Raw genomic sequence first — 17,799 nt, forward strand, 5'->3', positions numbered from 1 at the left:
TAACTTCGAATTTTATCATAGTTTGATTTCATTGATGTGCAATATTATGCTGTGTTTACTTATATCAAATGTGATTAATTTTTGCTGAAATAATGTCTTTCTTCCTCCTTTTTGGCCGCTCCAAGCACCCATACTGGTAACAAGAAGTGGCGGCCGTCTCCAGCTCGGTGGGAAAATAACGCGGTTTTCTCATACGAGTGTTCATGTGACCCCAGTCTCTCTCAGCGGGATTGACCAATCAGCTTGTCTCAAACTAAAATAATTTTTAACCGACAAACATCCATCTACTGTCGAGCAGTGGACACAATCTACTCTGATCTAGACTAATCGGTGTAATTTATCGGGGTTGATCAGCTATTTAATTGATTTTCGGGAAAAAAAAAAATCAAAAATGTTTTACTACCCCACAGTTTTAAGGCGTCATACTGGATGCTTTTCTACAATTTGGTGAGTAAACATTTTCTCTGACTATTTCAGGTCGACCTATTGTTTAGCTACCGTGAAGTGACTTTATTGTACCAACTCTTTTTGGCTAGCTCATATGGTTTTGTCACTGGGAAATCAACTGTATCACTACAGCTCATTATTTATGGAAAATCTTTCAAACTGGGTTGTTTTTCTTTTGAGTTAAGTGGTTGAATTTCATGCCGTTTAAACAGGCCGTTTAAATGTGCTTTAAAATACGTGGTTGTAATTTACACCATTGTAATTGATGTAAATGCTAACAGAAGCATAATGCTTTTTCCTACCCGCTAGGCTAGTTTTAAGGTCTACACTCAAGAGGTTTTGTTCTTATATTCCTTCCTGAAAAAACATGTCAAATGTGTACATACTCTTTATCAAACTTTAATATGTATAATATAGTTCCGCATTTAAATGCAGCTGCTCCACCTTTTAAAAGAAACTTTGGGTGCAGACATAGATATGTGTGAAGGAAAAAAAAAAATCCCCCGGTGCAGGTGCATCAGTGGCGAAGATAACTAAAATGTGGTAACACCAACAAAGCAGACAAAACAACTTTGAAGTCCCTTTTAGGAAATACAATAGCTTTGAAGATGAGGTGAAGGTCAAAGGCCGCTGGTTCTGATAAAAGGAAAATAAATGCACGTAGAAAAAGTAAATGTGAAATGAACACATTCTCAATATGGCGGTAATTAAAAGTGATTTCTCGAAAATATGTTTTTGTGTATGTCTCAAACAGTAAATGTCTAGGATACAGACCAGTATTAATTGTAGAGACAGGAGAGAGGTTTGTGGTTGAGGTTTCAGTTGCATCAGACACTTATCCCAACTGAGAAAGAGTCAACTGATTGCAGGTTTTACCAGCTGCTAGTGCAGTTTGAAGGTTCGATTACTTAATCTCCCTTTAGCTCTTGTATCCTGATGAATAAAATATGAAACAATATCGTGTCTGTGTCCTGGTCCTATTTCAGGTTGGTTGCTACAAAGGGTATCAGAGTACCTCGACGGGATTTCCTAAAAGTGAATGTTAAAAGCACATGGTAAGTTATATTAATTTTTTTTAGGTTTTATAATTGGCTGAACTGTGAGCCCTGCAGTTACTATACGAATGTCCTGTACAGTGACGACATTATGAACTATGTGCTGGAGCGGGTCCCGCCACCTCAAACTGGTCTGCCTCGCCCTCGCTTCTCCCTCTACCTGTCGTCCCAGCTCCAGTATGGCGTAATCGTTGTCTACCACCGCCAGTGTTCTATTTTCCTGGGTAAGAATATTTTCTATCAGACTGGAGCAAAGTGATGCTGAATGCAGGGGTACATGACTTTAACCCTGCTTCCTTCTAGAGGAACTTCACACCATTGTGGACCAGCTGGTGAAACAGAGGACGACCATGAAGATTGACATGGAAGATCAGGGCAGGTGAGAACATGGGCTCAACATTTTAAACATTCGCTTGTCTTACCAAACGCAAAGTAACTCGTGTACTTCGTGGCTGTCTTTCAGACGGCCTCTGAACTTCCCGGATGCTCTGTCTCTCCTGGAGGAGACGGAAGGAGCTCTGGACCCTTTGTTTGGAATGATGTACATGCAGCATCCAATGCCCAGCCCCGGTCCACTGATACAGGTAGCAAATACCAAAATAAGAAAAAGGAAATGAACCTTTAGCATACATTTGTAAGTGGAGGTAAAGCTGTAAATCATCAAAATAATTGCACTAATTTAGAACAATTAACTCTGCCTGTTCTGTGTCTCTCAGATGGGTAAGGAGTATCTGAGAGAAGCTTCCCCTGCGCATCCTGAGCTGACCAGCCCCACTGCTGCTGTTGCATCAGAAAGCGGTAGGATGACTTGATGCGCTGTAATGATATTAAAATAATGATCTCTTCAGGGCAGTGGGTCATTGCAGCAGTAAAAAATAGAATGTACTTTAGAAGCAAAAATAACTAAGACAACTCTGAAATGAGGAATTAACTGCCAGATAAATTAATACATGTAATAAAATGCCTCTCAAAATGGTGAAATGAAATTAAACAAATATATATGTATACAGTATATATAAATAGATAAAAACTGTTACCATTAGATTATTACAATGCCTTAGTGATATTGGAGTCCAGGTTGATTTTGGTTCATTTTTGCTGACCATCTATGCATTCCCCATTTAGCACCTTTTAAACTGTCTTTACCCAACATGCATGGTATCCTTTTTGTTAGCACACACTCAGCTATAATCTTAACTCATCATTTTATCAATTTTACAAAGTATAAAGCTGCCAAGTTCCCAAAACATGCAAGAAAAATGACAAAGGTTCCTTAGTGATAATCACTCAAAATGTTATTATAGAACAGTTCAAGGTTGTACAAATTTTGTTGTACAATATTTTTTTTACTATTTATACACAAATACAGCAGAAAAATGTCAGAAATAAAGCTATAATGCAGGTTATTTCCATGTAAAGTGATGAAATTTTGTGCCTTTTCCATTGATCTTGTATCGCCTGTAAAACACTCAAAATATGAATGGATCATCTGTTTGTCATGAGCAGTTTGTTCAGCTGTTCGTTTATCAATTAATATTGAGTATTCAACAAATCTGTGCAGTAACTCAAATTGGTTATCGGTTATTAAGCTAATTATTACATCACCATTAACAGTAATCTTTGACCATTTTAGGATAAAATACCAGATACAGATTTACAAATTAGATTTTCCAGCTGACAGTCTATAAAGTAGCTTCATTTTTTCAGTAGACTTACAACTATTTGAAATATTAATAGAAGCATCTACATTCCAGTGCAAGAGAACATACAAGGCCTGTCCTAATCATGTGATTATCCGTTTTAATTAAATGCCAGCTATGCAGCTTTACAGAAAGACATATAATACCAGATATGTCCAGTATGTCGGGCCGTGTGCAGTGATATGCACTGAAATGCAGACAGGTCACAGGAACAGACAGGGCTCACATTGTGTGCAAACCCAGGCAGAAATAAGGAGCAGAGAGATACTGCTGTAGGTCAGGTCAGGGCAGAGCAGGCTGCCATCAACAGCATCCTCCTAATTGGCCGAGGCTGATGCCGCGGTGTCGGGATGTGTTGTGCAGCTGCGCTTCACTTGGCAGAGGAGAGCAGTTTAATTGCAGCTTGATTAGTTGTGTCCGCTCCTGCTGGCTTCAATGGACTGTGTAACTGAAATGTTGAAAGTGCCTTTTAATTAATATCATCCATTCTTTATTTTTCCCTAGAAATAACAGCATCTCCAGACACCATCACTATGAGAGAGTTGGAGCCTGTCGCTATCCCCATTACAGAGGTGCAGCTGTAAAAAGAAAACCATGTCAAGACATATACATTATTGTGATACACTTGTATCCATCTTTCCTTCTTCTCTTTTCTCTTCTTAATGCTAGTTTGAAGGTGTGGAGCTTGTCGATCAGCATCCAGATACTCTCGACTTCCTCTTGGCTCAAACAGATCACTTTCCAGGTGTGTGGGAAAACTAAGAGCTCCTTTATCCCATGAAGGCTGACAATAAGAGTTTTGGGATGAAAAGGAAGAAGGAGAGATCCTTGCATACTGAAGTCATTTCTTCCTTTAACCTTTTCTAACAGGAGAGGAAGAGATATTGAGAGAAGAAGTGACACCAAGTGAGGAAGAGAGGGAGATAGAAAGGGAAAGAAGAGAGAGAGACGTGGAGAGGAGAGAGAAGGAGCTCACAGGATCCACTACTGAGTAAATTATCTGGACGCATGCATGTGAAAACACCAGCACAAACACGCACAGATCCTCTGACTGTGTTTCTGCCTTTCCATCAGATTACAGCCCGACACCCGCACCAGTACCAGTGAGGACGCCATGTTGTTGCCTCAGGAAGAGCCTGATCTGCCAGTGGAGAAGCTAGGACCCCCCTCAGACCAGCTCACCCCCGTTTCTGTACCCGTCCTCCCCTCACCACCATCCGTAGCAAGGCAGCGTGAAAGACCAAGCCTGGAGTTAGAGGTGCCTTCTTCTGTGGTTTTTGCTTAAGAGACGATATGGTACCATTTTCTTTTATAATTTGTAAGTACCTTCATATTCGTATCAGTAATTAATTATTTATTAACCAGTAATAAGCCATTAATAAGAACAACTTATGGGCTGTCAGGTTGAGAGGAATCCCTTTGGCTGTTGTTCATCTGTGTGACCCTTGATTTCTCTTTTAAATAAAACATCAGGAATTTCTCACTGTTTATTGACCCATTAAGTCACAGTTGAATTAGAGCTTGGCCAGGCTGATATATCAGCTCGTATTAGCTTAGTGTGACATTGTTTATGTCATGTGTTTTGTGTGTTATTTGCTGATATCAGTATCAGCCTGTATCAGTTGGGCTATATCATAAATATTAATTAATGATTAATTAAGGGGTTTTTATTTGGACTGTTGTCATAAATCTAATCTCTTATCCCTTAGATTAAGAAAACGTGTCGTGCTAGAGGAGGGTAAACAACAGCCAAGGAGATTTTCTTGCAGGGTTCTCTGATAGCTTCGATAGAGGTGTAACACACAGACCAATGAACTGTAACTTCCCGACTTTGCTGCATGTCGTTCCCCCCTCACTTCCTGTCATCTCTCTACTGACAACAATATAATAAACCATTAAAAAGACGCTGCCCAAAATATCTAAAAAATACAAGAAGAGGGATTTTTTTTTCATCTTGGTTAGCCAAAATGTGTTCTTATTAGTGCTTTACAACCAAAATAAAGCATTAGTTAAGTTAAGGTATTAAAACATTAGTTACAAGGTTAAAAGCCCATAATAAAGTGTATATTTTAGTAAACACATTTAACAGGTAGAGGACAGTTAAATAAAAATTTACTTCCTACACCTCTCCCATGCCCAGGACGTGTCCCCTCCGCAGATGAAGAGGAGGAAGAGGCAGCTGATCTTCATCGACCCGGAGGTGCAGATCCCCCAGGATGAGCTGCAGCAGCAGATCGACAACCCTCAGACTGAGACCAGACGTCCACCTCTCATATCGCCTTCATCCCACAGGGGTCCCTCTGCTGCTGAGCTGCTCAACAACCCCTGCACCTGTCAGTAACACACGTGTAAAAAGAATATAGTAATAGATTCTAAAAATAAATGCTGTTCTGCTGCTGCTTTCTTCCTTTCTTCCTTCACTGTAAAGAAAATATGTGACATAAAACTGTAAATAGTGGAAGCAAATTCAAAATGTGAATGAATATAGGTTGTTAATCTTCTGTTATTATTTTTTATTGATGGTAATGTCTCCTAATTGTTATAATGATTTACTCATGTAAAGTGTAACACAGTCACCTTTAATTCTGTTTTTCCTTGGACTTCTGCTCTGCATCTGCTGCTAAAGGACTTGACTCAAATAACCTTCAAAAATAAACCACAAAGCTATTTTTTCCCTTGCAGTCTTGCCTGAAGCGGTGCAGTTTCTATGGAGACAGGCTGCGACTATCACGCCGCTCTCTGGCACGGACCTGCAGGTTGGGGAGAGAGGGCCCGAGTCCACGGACTCTGAAAAGGAAAGAGAGCGCGAGATGATCGAGGTGGCTGAAAGAGAGGAGGAGAGACTTGGGATCAGCCCCAAAGAGGTGCGAAAGAGTGTTTGTTTTTTTGTGTTGCTGGGGTATAGATTTCTGTGTAGCATTTATGTACAAGGAGAAGACGGGAAAAGTCACATTATGAGTAACTGTGTGTCTGTGTGTGAATACAGGTCCATACAGATTTGGCAGAATCAGAGATGTTTGACACTTCAGGTAAAGAAAACCATCAGACTGTACCAGTACAATAAAACTTGAGCCACTGGACAACAGACAAATTTTGGATTTAAACTGGTTCACTGGGGAAAGCTTGTCTGTGTTTAACTGGGGGTAAAATTGTTGTCCTCAATGTGTGCACGAGCTAAAATGGTTTGTATGTTTACGAGGGTGAGGCCAAGGTCAGAGGTTGGGGTAGGCATGTATTGCTTATGATTAAAGGTTAAAGCAAGCCTGCGGGGAATGAATATAAGCCAGTGCAATGTCCTAAAACCTGTGTGTGTGTGTGTGTGTGTGTGTGTGTGTGTGTGTGTGTGTGTGTTAATCAGTATGTGTGTATGTGTGTGTGTGTGTGTGTGTGTGGGTGTGGTGTGTGTGTGTGTGTGTGTGTGTGTGTGTGTGTGTGTGTGTGTTGGTCCAGCTCTGGGTACACTGCCGTTGGAGGCCTCTGACCAGAGGGAGGTATCTCGAGAGATTTCGCCTGTGTACGCATCAGAGAGAGAAGGGTATGTAAAGAAAAAGAAAGATTAGTGAAGTGTACCAGCGCAGTCATGCTTACGTGCGTGTGTGTGTGTGTTTGCAGGTCCATTATCTCCAGGTCTGTTTCCACACTGCAGGACATCCCGGAGGTGGTGGATGATTTTCTGACGGGAGCAGCAGCTGAGTCTCCGGGGTAATGACAGTGAAGGCAACACGGTTACTAACCAGTAGGAACTCAGGGCTGAGAAGTTTGCTTTTCGCAGTCTTTTGTTTTGATACGTTAAAAGATGAGAACGTGATTATGTGCTGGTGTGTGTGTGTGTGTGTGTAGGTTGTTGCCGGAGGTGGCTGAGCGTGAAACGGAACCCGTGCTCTTTCAGTCTCTTCTGCCGCCAGGGGTCGACCGCAGAACTGTCAGCACCATTTTTCAGAGGCTCCTGGGTAAGGGATCAGTTTCAGTTATCATCGAGCCATCTCATTACTCATTTTGAAGTTGTGTTCATTTTACAGCATCAGCACCTGAGGAGGCTCTTTAGTCAAAATGTGGTCAGCGAGTTTTGAGATCTGACTCTCAGCTTAGAAAAAGTCAGGGCTTTGAAAATATGGTGTCAGTAGTGAAAGCTTTAATGGTAAGGTGTTATGAGCTGAGTTAAAAAAAAAAAAGAAATTTAAGAAATAAACAATTTAACCATGTAGCTGAATTGCTTCGTCGTGTGCCATCATCCTGATTTGTACTACTTTGATCTTTCTGTGTTCAGTTCATTTTCAGCACATTGATTATTTTTAAGAAAATCATTATTTTAAACTTGACATCTTGTGTCTTGTGTGTAGAGGCTATATCGCTCAGGAAGGTGTGTGTGCAGCAGGACGAGCCTTATGGCGACATCTTGATATTCCCTGGACCCAACTACGATGAGGTGCATCTGAATTTGTGATGAGTATGCAGTTGTTCAATTCCCCATGAGCCTCCTGTTCTGACATTTTCTGTGTTAAAAAGTCTGGATCCAAACAATGTAATACATTCAAAGTAGTCATGAAAGTCAAGTGTTTTGTAAGTGATCATTTCCTAAGATTTGTTATTGATGGATCGTGTTAACATGTTTAAAATCATACGTTTTTAAAACATTTTACCTGCCGTTTTTATGTAATTAAGCAGGTTTTGCATAATTATTCCCTGTTTCTAATGTGACCAATAATCTGAATCAACTTTATGAACTTCCAGTTGATTTTAACTGTGTTTGTTGTTATATTTTTTAAATTTTCTAATGAACTCACCTCATGTTATTCATCTACGTCTTTGTTCAAGTAGTGTGTCCCTTTAAACACGAACTACAAATTAAAAGCGTTATATGAGCTCTCTCAGTTATTGTTATTTATTTATTCTCAGTTATGAGGCTAGGAGGCAGAGTTGTGGTCTTACACACTTCTCTGCGCTTCTCTTAGATGCAGTCGCCTGCCATTAACCCCCTAGGAACTCTGTCTGCCCCCCCCCCCCCCCTCCCCCCCCCCCGCCGCCGCCGCCCTCCTAAATGTATTGAATCAAAAATAAACAGAAGAGGAGTTATACATAAAAACCTAATAAAAATGAATACAACTACTATAACAGAACAAAAAAAACAAGACAGTTAAATGTGGATTAAATATCAGATCACTCTCTTCTAAATCCCTATTGGTTAATGATCTGATAACTGATTGATCACATTGATCTACTCTTCACGTTAAAGTGCCACGAGATAATGTATATTATGATCTGGCGCTACACAAATAAAATTGAATTGAATTGAATTTCTGTTAAGAAGGCATTGGCTGTATATTGAAAGGCATCTGCAGCTTGCAGAGCCGGACAGGTGTGGCAAAACATATTGCAGGGGTTAAGGAGGTGCAAGGAGGAGAGTAAGTAAGTTGAGTGAAACTGGATCCCCTCCTTCTCTCCCCTCCGTCGCTCCCCCTGACCACATCTTGATTCTCCTCTGAAGACTTTCTCAGGGGGTTGTGACCAAAGTTTATTATTAGCATCTGTCTCAGCTCTCGCTCTCTGTCTGCCAGTCGCCCTCCTCCTCCTCCTCCTCCTCCTCCTCCTGTCTTATCGTCTCATTTCTGTCTGTCACTTTCTGTATTTGTCTTGTGCTTCAGCTGTCTTGTTCACTTTCTTGTTTTTTCAGTGTTTGACTTTTTTTATTCCTCTTAAAAGGTATTTTTTCCTCTGTGGGTTTTGCGGCTGGACCGTGTGGTCGTGTCTCTCCTTTGCCTCTGGTTTCCGTTGACAACACTGTAGGCTATTTTTTACTTTGTCACAACTCCTTGTCCAATGGCACAGTTTTTTTTCTGTGCCATTGCTTTAATACTGTATTGTCCCGTTCTCTTTTCTCTCCACAATTCCTCATTGTCTAGTTTTCCTGCTGCTGCTCCACCTGCCGCTCTCCTACACCTTATTACAACATCCCTTCATCCTCTTCCACTCAAGCTCGTCCCCTCTCTGAGTAGCTCTGCACCTCTGCATAATGGGAAAGACAGAGCTGTATTCTCTGTATAAGGGTTTTTTGGACTGTATTTGCCTCTGCCTCTCTGTGAGTATCTCCATTTCATTTTCTGTGCATGAGTTTGGTGTGCATCTATTATCCAGTCCAAAAGTGTGAGACCACATTGAAAATCTATAATATTTCAAGGTAAACCTGTAAACAATAAGATTCAGAAACTTTTGAAAACACAAGATTATACGGTATTTATGTATGAGATTCAAGAATCTGCACTATTTCTAAGTCAGTGGTCAAACTTCAGTGAATTTTGGGCATTGAACAGCTTAACTCCTTTATACAAAAGGTCAGATTTCTTTGACTTGTATCCCTTCCATTGAAGCGTGTATGCCGATGACACTCAGATGGATTTGATTGATTAATGAGAGGCTCCTTTAGGTAACTAGACTAGACAGCTAATGTTCACCTGTTATAAATAAGGCTGTGTCTGCTTACCAAGCAGCATGATGATGGTGAGGAAAATGACATCAGAACTAAGTGAAAGAGTCAGAAGTCAAATTGTTATTCTAAGCAGAGAGGGGCTTTCTCAACGTCAAATCATGGTTAGGCTTAAGGTTTCTAAGGGGGCAGAGCATGGAGCTCTAAAAGGCTTTGCAAGTGGATACAAAGCACAATGAGGCAGATCAAAAGTGACCACAACATCAGAAGATAAATACATCAAGCATAGTTCCCTAAAGAGATAAAAAAAAATCAGTTTCACCACAGATACAGACTTTTGCTAAATAAAAAACACAAGCCAGCAAAAGTCTTATCAAAAGAAGGCTGTCTTGTTGTGGTGTCAGAGGATCAGTAGCAGTTTCAAAACCACTTCTCAGGAGTGGAAACAAGGCCAGAAACGCTTCGGATGGGCTAAGACGTACCAGAGTATCACAGGGATGACTGGAAAAAGTCCTATTTACTGATGAATTTGAGTTTGAGATTTATGGCAGTAACAGAGGGGTGTATGTAAGAAGACGAACAGGACAGACAATGATACCGCAGTGTATCAAACCCACCGTAAAATCCATCCATCCATTCATCCATTATCTATACCGCTTATCCTTGTAGGGTCGCGGGGGGCTGGAGCCCCACTGTAAAATGTGGTGGGAATATTCAAGACCGGGGATGTTTTTTTTCCTACTCTGGAATTGGACTGAATTGACTGCTCACTGACCAAGGAGAGGTACCACTCCATCTCTCAGAGACATGCTGTAGCCTTTGGTTTGCGTCTTTTTTGGAGAGTGAATCATACCGCAGCAGGATAATGACCCCCCTCACACATAGACACCTCAAAGCTTTAGAAGAGCCACTTAAACACCAAAGAAGACCAAGAAGTCCTGACTGTCAGGAACTTGCCTCAACAGTCAGCGGCGCTCAACCCCAGTGAACATTTAATCGGGGTATGAAGACTGAGAAAGCCAAGCATTGTGTGACACCGCAAGAAGCTGGAACATCGTCAGAACATGCTGCGATAATATGGGTCATCAGGTTTTGCACGAACGGGTGGAGTCCATGCCAGCACGAGAGTACGCTGTTGTTAAAAGCAAAAGGGGGACACAGATATTCTGACATTTATGTACAAGATTCAACTCTTCACTCAAATTGTTAAGCTGATATTACCATTAGTATTGCCACTTCTCTCACTTTCTCTTTACAAATGTTTGTCACCTCTGCATCGTGGTTGACGTTTGACCTGAACATCTGCACTATGTGGTGGCACTACATTATTTTATTTTCGTCTTCAAGCTCCGCAATCCTCTAACAACAAATCACATGCTGACTGTGTGTGTTTATATGTGTCAGTGCTCGCTTTTGTACACGGTCTATTTTGTGTCCTACAGTAAGTGTCTCCTCAGCACATGCTGGGCTTCTGATATTAATAACAGTCTCAGAATGTGGATGGAAATAGAGCCTCAGCTCCTCCAAAGAGGCCAGAAGTCATTTGACATTTCTTATTAGCTTCTTTTAAAACAAGCTCAGGTTAGTAGGTTCAACCTCAGCACATAAGCTCACATTCTTGAGGATTTTATTTATTTATTTATTCATTTTTTTTAAAATCCTGGCTGCATTAAGACAGTCTGCCATTCTGAGGTAATGCATGAAATTAAGTGCCTTTCAGTGCAAATGTGTGTTATTGTTTGTGGATTTGTCTGCAAGTTTGAATGCATCATTCTAAGTCAGGTGTTAAGTCCAGCTGGTAACCTTTGACCTTTTAAGCCCAGAGGTCAGAATGTTACTCAATCTGTTTTTAGTTGGGGAGTGATGAAAGTGACTAAAACAGGCGGATTTCTGCCCTGATTTTGCTTCCTCTGCTCCACCTTTCATACACTCTGGTTGGCTCTGTTTCCAGCGGAGCAGCGGGGAGGCTGCAGACGACAACGAGAGGGACACAGAGAACGGTCACCTGATCTACAAAAAGGGGGACGTCCTCGAAGACAGGTGTAGGTATCAGTTCAGTTCAAGAAGAGTTGGCTGCTCAAATAAAAATTCTCCAGCTTTAATGTCCTGTTTCACCTCAATCTGCTTTACAGATGAGATCGTCGACACTTTAGGTGAGGGGACTTTTGGGAAGGTGGTACAATGTTTGGACCACGGCAGGTAATGTTTCATCTAAAAATGAACGTTGGACCAATATTCGACATGTATAGTGTTTACTCGCTTTAAACACAGTATTTTAAAATGCAGAGGAAGACGTCAAATTGCTGTGAAGATCATTAAGAACCTGGAGAAATACAGGGAAGCAGCCAAACTGGAAATCAATGTGCTGGAGAAGATCATTGAGAAAGACCCACACAACAAGCAGTGAGTAGTTTGTGATTTTGATTTTCTTTCTATTTTTTGTCTTATGCATTTCATCTCTGTATTTCTTTTGCCATCAGGCACTGTGTAAAGATGCTGGACTGGTTTAACTACTACGGCCATGTGTGCATCTCATTTGAGTTGCTGTCTCTCAGCACCTTTGACTTCTTGAAAGCAAACAACTTCCTGCCTTATCCCATTATCCAGATCCGACACATGGCCCACCAGATCTGCCATGCTGTCAGCTGTGAGTCCAATGTGCATCACACCGACTGTGCAGTACCCCTTTGCTTTTTCTCTGGATCAATGTCAGTGATGACAGTAAGCAGATTATTCACAGGTGTCCCACTGCAGCAGACAAGCCAGGTAGATATTTGGAGGGTGACTGGTGCCTGAAGATGACAGTGTGTGTTCCAGATTTGTATTCCCATACCGGATTAAAGTGAAAGACAAACACATCTGGGATTGCAATTTACAATTCTTATTGACTGCTTGTTTCTTTCAACCGAAACCCCGAAGTATAGTAGAAGACCAAAAAAACCCCACTAATTTTCACATTTGAGAAGCTAGAATCAATATATTATTTCTAATTTTTTCTTAAAATATGACAAAGAGTGACTTTTCTTCATGGCATCAGCTGGTTGACATTTTTAAACACGTAATTCAATAATTTGATGATCCCAGACTTTGCATTTAGCACCATCATTAGGTCAAAATTCCATGTCCAATATTTCTGTTTTCACCTGCGAAACCTTGTATGACATTGCTCATCATACAGCATATTTATTTATGTTTAAAGTTAAAGATTTGTTGATTGAAGCATAACCTGATACCATTTTGTCTTTATAGTAGCATGTTGACTAATGTCCTCTTGAACAGGACAGTCATGTTATTTTAAAACTTTTGTACATTTCCAGTACAAGAGGACATTCATTCATTCTGTTTAATTTAACCAGTGTTTCATCAGACCGGATGGAACAGTCAGGGTTCCTGATACATATCATTTTCCACTAACGTTTAATTTTCCCCACACATGATCAGACCTCACGATGTCTGACATTTTAACCAACCGAAAATTCGACCAGAGGAGGGCGTTGGCTGTCTCCTCATGAATCTAAATCTACTTTCTCTCTTCTCCCCCTCCCTCTGTCTCCACTGCAGTTCTCCATGACAACAAGCTGACTCACACCGACCTGAAGCCTGAGAACATCCTCTTTGTCAACTCAGACTACTCCCTCATATACAACGCAGAGAAGGTTAGAAACAGCTGCTGGCAGGAACGCTGGGACCTTCAGGGGTGAAAAAGAAAATCAGGCTGTTAAATAAGCAGGGATTAAAGCAGGGAGAACAAGCAGATTTGCTTTGTAGTTGCCCATTTGGATGCAAATTTGTATCCACAGAACCTGTGTGCCACCTACATGTGTTCCCTTTATAGGCACACGTATCTATCCAAGCAGACTGTGGATTGTGTTTGTTGACCTCAGTGTGACAATGGTCGGTGTCTTTGGAGAGAGATTTATTTATATTTTCACTTTTCTTCAAGGAAAATCCTATCTTATTTCAAGACGGGTTTTCGTTGTGGGTGTCATTGCAATTAATAACATGTACTAAGTTATGTTATTAAAGTGGTATAGATTTGGCTAAACTGTGGGCTTGTTTACACATCTGATTGTCTGTATGAGTCTTGCCCTGTCAGACCACATTATAGTTATGTAGCTGTGTTCCCAGATCCCAAGATACATTGTTAAGTACGCTGCTATTATAACCCATAGAAAATGTGGCCAGGACGACCAAACATAACAAATAAACTGTAATTATCCTTTCAATGAGGTAAAATTTGTAGACTTTTCTTCCCCGTCTTCCTTCAGAAGTGCAATGAGCGGAGAATAAACGACACAACAGTGCAACTTGTTGACTTTGGCAGTGCCACCTTTGACCATGAACACCACTCAGCCGTCATCTCTACACGTCACTACCGAGCACCAGAGGTCATTCTGGGTAAGAGATGCTGGTTCAGACTGGAAAGTAACCAGGAGCTGTCAGTCCTGTTAAGTTGTAAAGATTTGGTCCGTCTGCCCTCCCGCAGAGCTGGGTTGGAGTCACCCTTGTGATGTCTGGAGTATCGGCTGCATCCTGTTTGAATACTACGAAGGCTTCACACTGTTCCAGGTCACCTGTTTGTCTACACTTGAAGAGTTACAGCATGTTGAGAGTAGGATGAACTTGATCTTATTGACAACTGTTCCCCCTTGTAGACTCATGACAATAAGGAGCATCTTGCTATGATGGAGAGAATACAGGGACCAATTCCTCAGAGAATGATCCAGAGGAGCAGGTAGCACAAAGCTGCACACTGTTAACATGCAAACTAATAACACACAAACACACACTCACACACTTTTTCTTTTCATCTGACATTTTATTTTTTCCCTAAGGAAGAACAAGTATTTCCACCGTGGGCGTCTAGACTGGAACGAGTGCTCCAAGGCCGGACGCTACGTGAAAGCCAAATGCAAACCACTAAGGGTGAGCAGAGGCGGGTTTCAACTTTTACACATCAGCAAAGTACCTTAGCTCCCTCAAACATTAAGCTGCCCTCTTAATCCATGTTTTTTTTTTCAGAAGCACTGCATGTCACATGGGACAGAACACCACCAGTTTTTCGATCTCCTGGAGAAGATGCTGGAGTACGAGCCTTCAAAACGCATTTCTCTTTCCTCTGCTCTGCGCCACCCCTTCTTCCTGCCCCTTGTGCAGCCAGGAAGGAGTCAAGTCTGGAGGAACAGCTGTGATATGAGCAGATGACCCCGAATGGTCACGTAACCCTTGTGAGGACCACACCACTGCAGTTGCAGGTTTTAGCTCCCAGTTTTCCAATCATGCGTACTTTACATTACATTTCAACAGTGTCATCACGCGATGAGCCGTACAGGAATACTCCCCTCCCTCCTGATGGAGTCTAGACCCCGGTGGTGGAGAACAATAGCTGAACTTTAGGATGGATGTGATCTGAATCGGGATTCCTGATGAGCTCAGTGGAAGGATCCATTTGGTCAGACACTGTAATGACAGATGAGAGCTGCAGCGTAATGAACAGATTTAAAAATGTTGACGTCAATTACATAATTGTCTCACAAAGGTCGTGGCAAAATCTGATTGGTAAGGCTGAAAAGGGATTGCCCTCAGTCAGCTGATCAAATTAGGAGCAGGAAGCGGAAAAAAAATCTAATACTAATAAGGCAAGGCAGTTTCAATTATACGGCACAGGTCATTACATTTAAGGTCGATGTGATTTACTGCTAAGCATGAAAGGTAGTCTTTATGACTGCACCTTCTTGAAGCCTCTTAACATTTACATTCATTTCATTGACACTTTTGTCCAAAGTGCCGTACAAAACGTTTTGCTGACCATGTTCAAATGAAGACTGTAATGTTTCAGATTTTTTTAAATGTTAAAACTATTTATTTTTGTGTCGCATGAAAATCCAAATGCAATGAAAAACATTAATGCATACTTGACTTTCACTGAGTAGAGTAAGCGAGTTTCACCTGTGTGCTCATAGAGTTTTGTGTCAAACAGAAATGATTGGAAGCTAATGGATGCCTGGTTAGCCGGCAATGTAAATATATGTGATACAATACAGGGAATTGTCTTTTGAAGACTGATCCTCACAAGTAAATTGAGTCTGCTTCAAAATGCTAAAAAAAAAAAAAATGTAAAATATACATTCATCTTGTATCTCTAAAATTTAGAGGATATACAGTAGATACAAAATCTTAAAACGTATCTTTCCAGTCACTTTATAACAACATGTTTTTTGTAATACATTTTGTATAGAATGGTTTCTTTAGTCACATAATAAATTCAGCTCTTCTGTTCTCGGGTTGTGATTGTGGCCTCTCAGCTCATCACCCGGCGTACGGTCCGTCCGTGCACGTCACACAGGCTCCTCATGTAACTGCCGTTGACTCGCAGCCCTCCTCTGGCATCTTGATTGAGTGCAGCTCAGCAGAGAGCACGGTCACAAGGCTGAGCGAGTGTGTGCGCTCGCCAACTTTCCTCTTCAGCCTTGGCAGAGCTGAGAGAGACTTAGTTTCAGTGTATGTGTGCCTGACTGAATGAGACCTTATACTTCTGAAGTGTGAATATGTGTGTGTGTGTGGGTGTGTGTGGGTGGCTGTGTGTACCTGTGTGTGTGTATTACTGAGGGTATGTATAAATGTGAATATGAGCTTCTGTCTTGGCAATGTTAAAAGTAATTTTAGGCTGTTAATGAGCATGAATGATGCTAAAATTAAAGAGACTTTTTTATGTGCATGGAGACGTGTTGAGGGAAAGTAAATCAGTTTCTTGCTGTAGGTGCAGAGATTCAAGACAAAAACAGGTCATGAGTGTAGAAATGGAAAGAAAGAATTTGAATTCATCTCAACAAAAAGTCTCATCTAGTACTGCAGGCTGCAGGTGAACCTGAATGAATGTTCATGTCTCCGTCTCTTGGAGTCCCTTAAAATTTTTATTAAATAGTGATAACAAAGATAAATGTAAATACACATGTAAAATATAAAAAATATAAAAATTGGCTTTATTTAAAACAATAATGTTGCCAAGACTGTTTATATTCATGGCGCTACGTGAATGACATCAGTGCCTTTGTATGTGTGTGTGTGTGTGTGTGTGTGTGTGTTGCTGTGTAATGCTCACACAGTAAGCACGTGTGAGATCGCATGTCTTCACATGTCATGTCATGGTAATTCACTTGAACACTTTGCCATGAGTTAGCCTTTTTATTCTGAAATCCTCACTGGGCCGTGACCTCAACATTATCTCTGACCACCTTGTTGTGTAGCTGGATTTGCGCGTGTGTGTGTGTGTGTGTGTGGGTGTGTGTGGGTGTTTGTGTGTATGTGTGTGTGTAATATACAGCTTACCCTTTGTTTGTATTTAAGGCACGCCTCTCGTGAGTTCATGCATGACAACATGTGTATTTGTGTGTATTTGTTTGTGTGTGTGTGTGTGTGTGTGTGTGTGTGTGTGTGTGTGTGTGTGTGTGTGGGTGTCAGTGACTGTCACGTGTTGGACACTGATCCGCCTGAGAATCCCTTAAGTGGCTCTTTTCTATGTTCTCGCATGGAAGCTCTTGTTCTCTCACACACACACACACACACACACACACAAATGGACATTATAGTGGGCATTACTTATCTAAATTCAGCCTGATATATTAACAACATATAAATGATATGAACATCCATCAGTTTCTCAGTTTCTCCCTCTTCTGTATCTGATCTGTTCCTGCTGGAGAGAAGTACTGCTGACACAGGACCAACTCCACCTCCCTCCTTTAGGCTGTAAGTGCCAGCACTTTGGATGAGTGAACCGATCCCCGATCTGTTAGTGGACACATGCTTGGGGAGGTGTGGCTTTTCTTGGTGATCTTGTTAAAGCATTAAAGCATCTCCACCTGTCAGAAATCGAAGTGATCTGGGCAGCGGAGGGAAAAGAATTGGAAGGAAACAAGGGACTGAAGGATTTTAAATGTGTTGGTTGAAGTGTTCAGGACCACATGCGTGTGTATGTGCTGTTGCTGCCAAATGGGGCATTAGAGTAGGCCACAGAGCACAACATTCACAGTGGAGTCATTCAAAGACATTCAATCATAGAAAATGTGTCAAACGGAGAAGTGATGGGGCAAATTCTGAGACCAGACATGGGTAACCCTTTGCTTTAAATCTGCCAGTTTATTATGTAAACATTTAATAAATGGTTTGAAATACA

At 41.2% G+C, this 17,799-nt stretch overlaps 2 protein-coding genes across 2 annotated transcripts; both read left to right on the plus strand.

Annotated features, from left to right (window-relative positions):
* Nucleotides 1–391: 391 nt before the first annotated feature.
* On the plus strand, nt 392–7,646 carry rec8 (REC8 meiotic recombination protein). The gene is made up of 16 exons (XM_022756541.1): nt 392–447; nt 1,434–1,502; nt 1,584–1,726; nt 1,806–1,881; nt 1,966–2,086; nt 2,219–2,300; nt 3,707–3,774; nt 3,872–3,951; nt 4,277–4,460; nt 5,343–5,535; nt 5,885–6,066; nt 6,189–6,231; nt 6,653–6,737; nt 6,815–6,904; nt 7,043–7,152; nt 7,543–7,646. Exons 1-16 carry the CDS (start codon nt 392–394, stop codon nt 7,644–7,646), a joined length of 1,686 nt encoding a protein of 561 aa, XP_022612262.1.
* A 1,566-nt stretch (nt 7,647–9,212) lies between these two features.
* Nucleotides 9,213–14,828, plus strand: LOC111230012 (dual specificity protein kinase CLK2-like). The gene is made up of 11 exons (XM_022756542.1): nt 9,213–9,278; nt 11,575–11,665; nt 11,756–11,822; nt 11,910–12,026; nt 12,104–12,270; nt 13,185–13,279; nt 13,892–14,021; nt 14,110–14,192; nt 14,279–14,358; nt 14,459–14,549; nt 14,646–14,828. Exons 1-11 carry the CDS (start codon nt 9,213–9,215, stop codon nt 14,826–14,828), a joined length of 1,170 nt encoding a protein of 389 aa, XP_022612263.1.
* The last annotated feature ends 2,971 nt before the right edge of the window (nt 14,829–17,799 follow it).

Source organism: Seriola dumerili, unplaced genomic scaffold (assembly GCF_002260705.1).
Source record: "Seriola dumerili isolate Sdu_G_001 unplaced genomic scaffold, Sdu_1.0 BDQW01000258.1, whole genome shotgun sequence".
NCBI classification, from domain to species: Eukaryota; Metazoa; Chordata; class Actinopteri; order Carangiformes; family Carangidae; genus Seriola; species Seriola dumerili.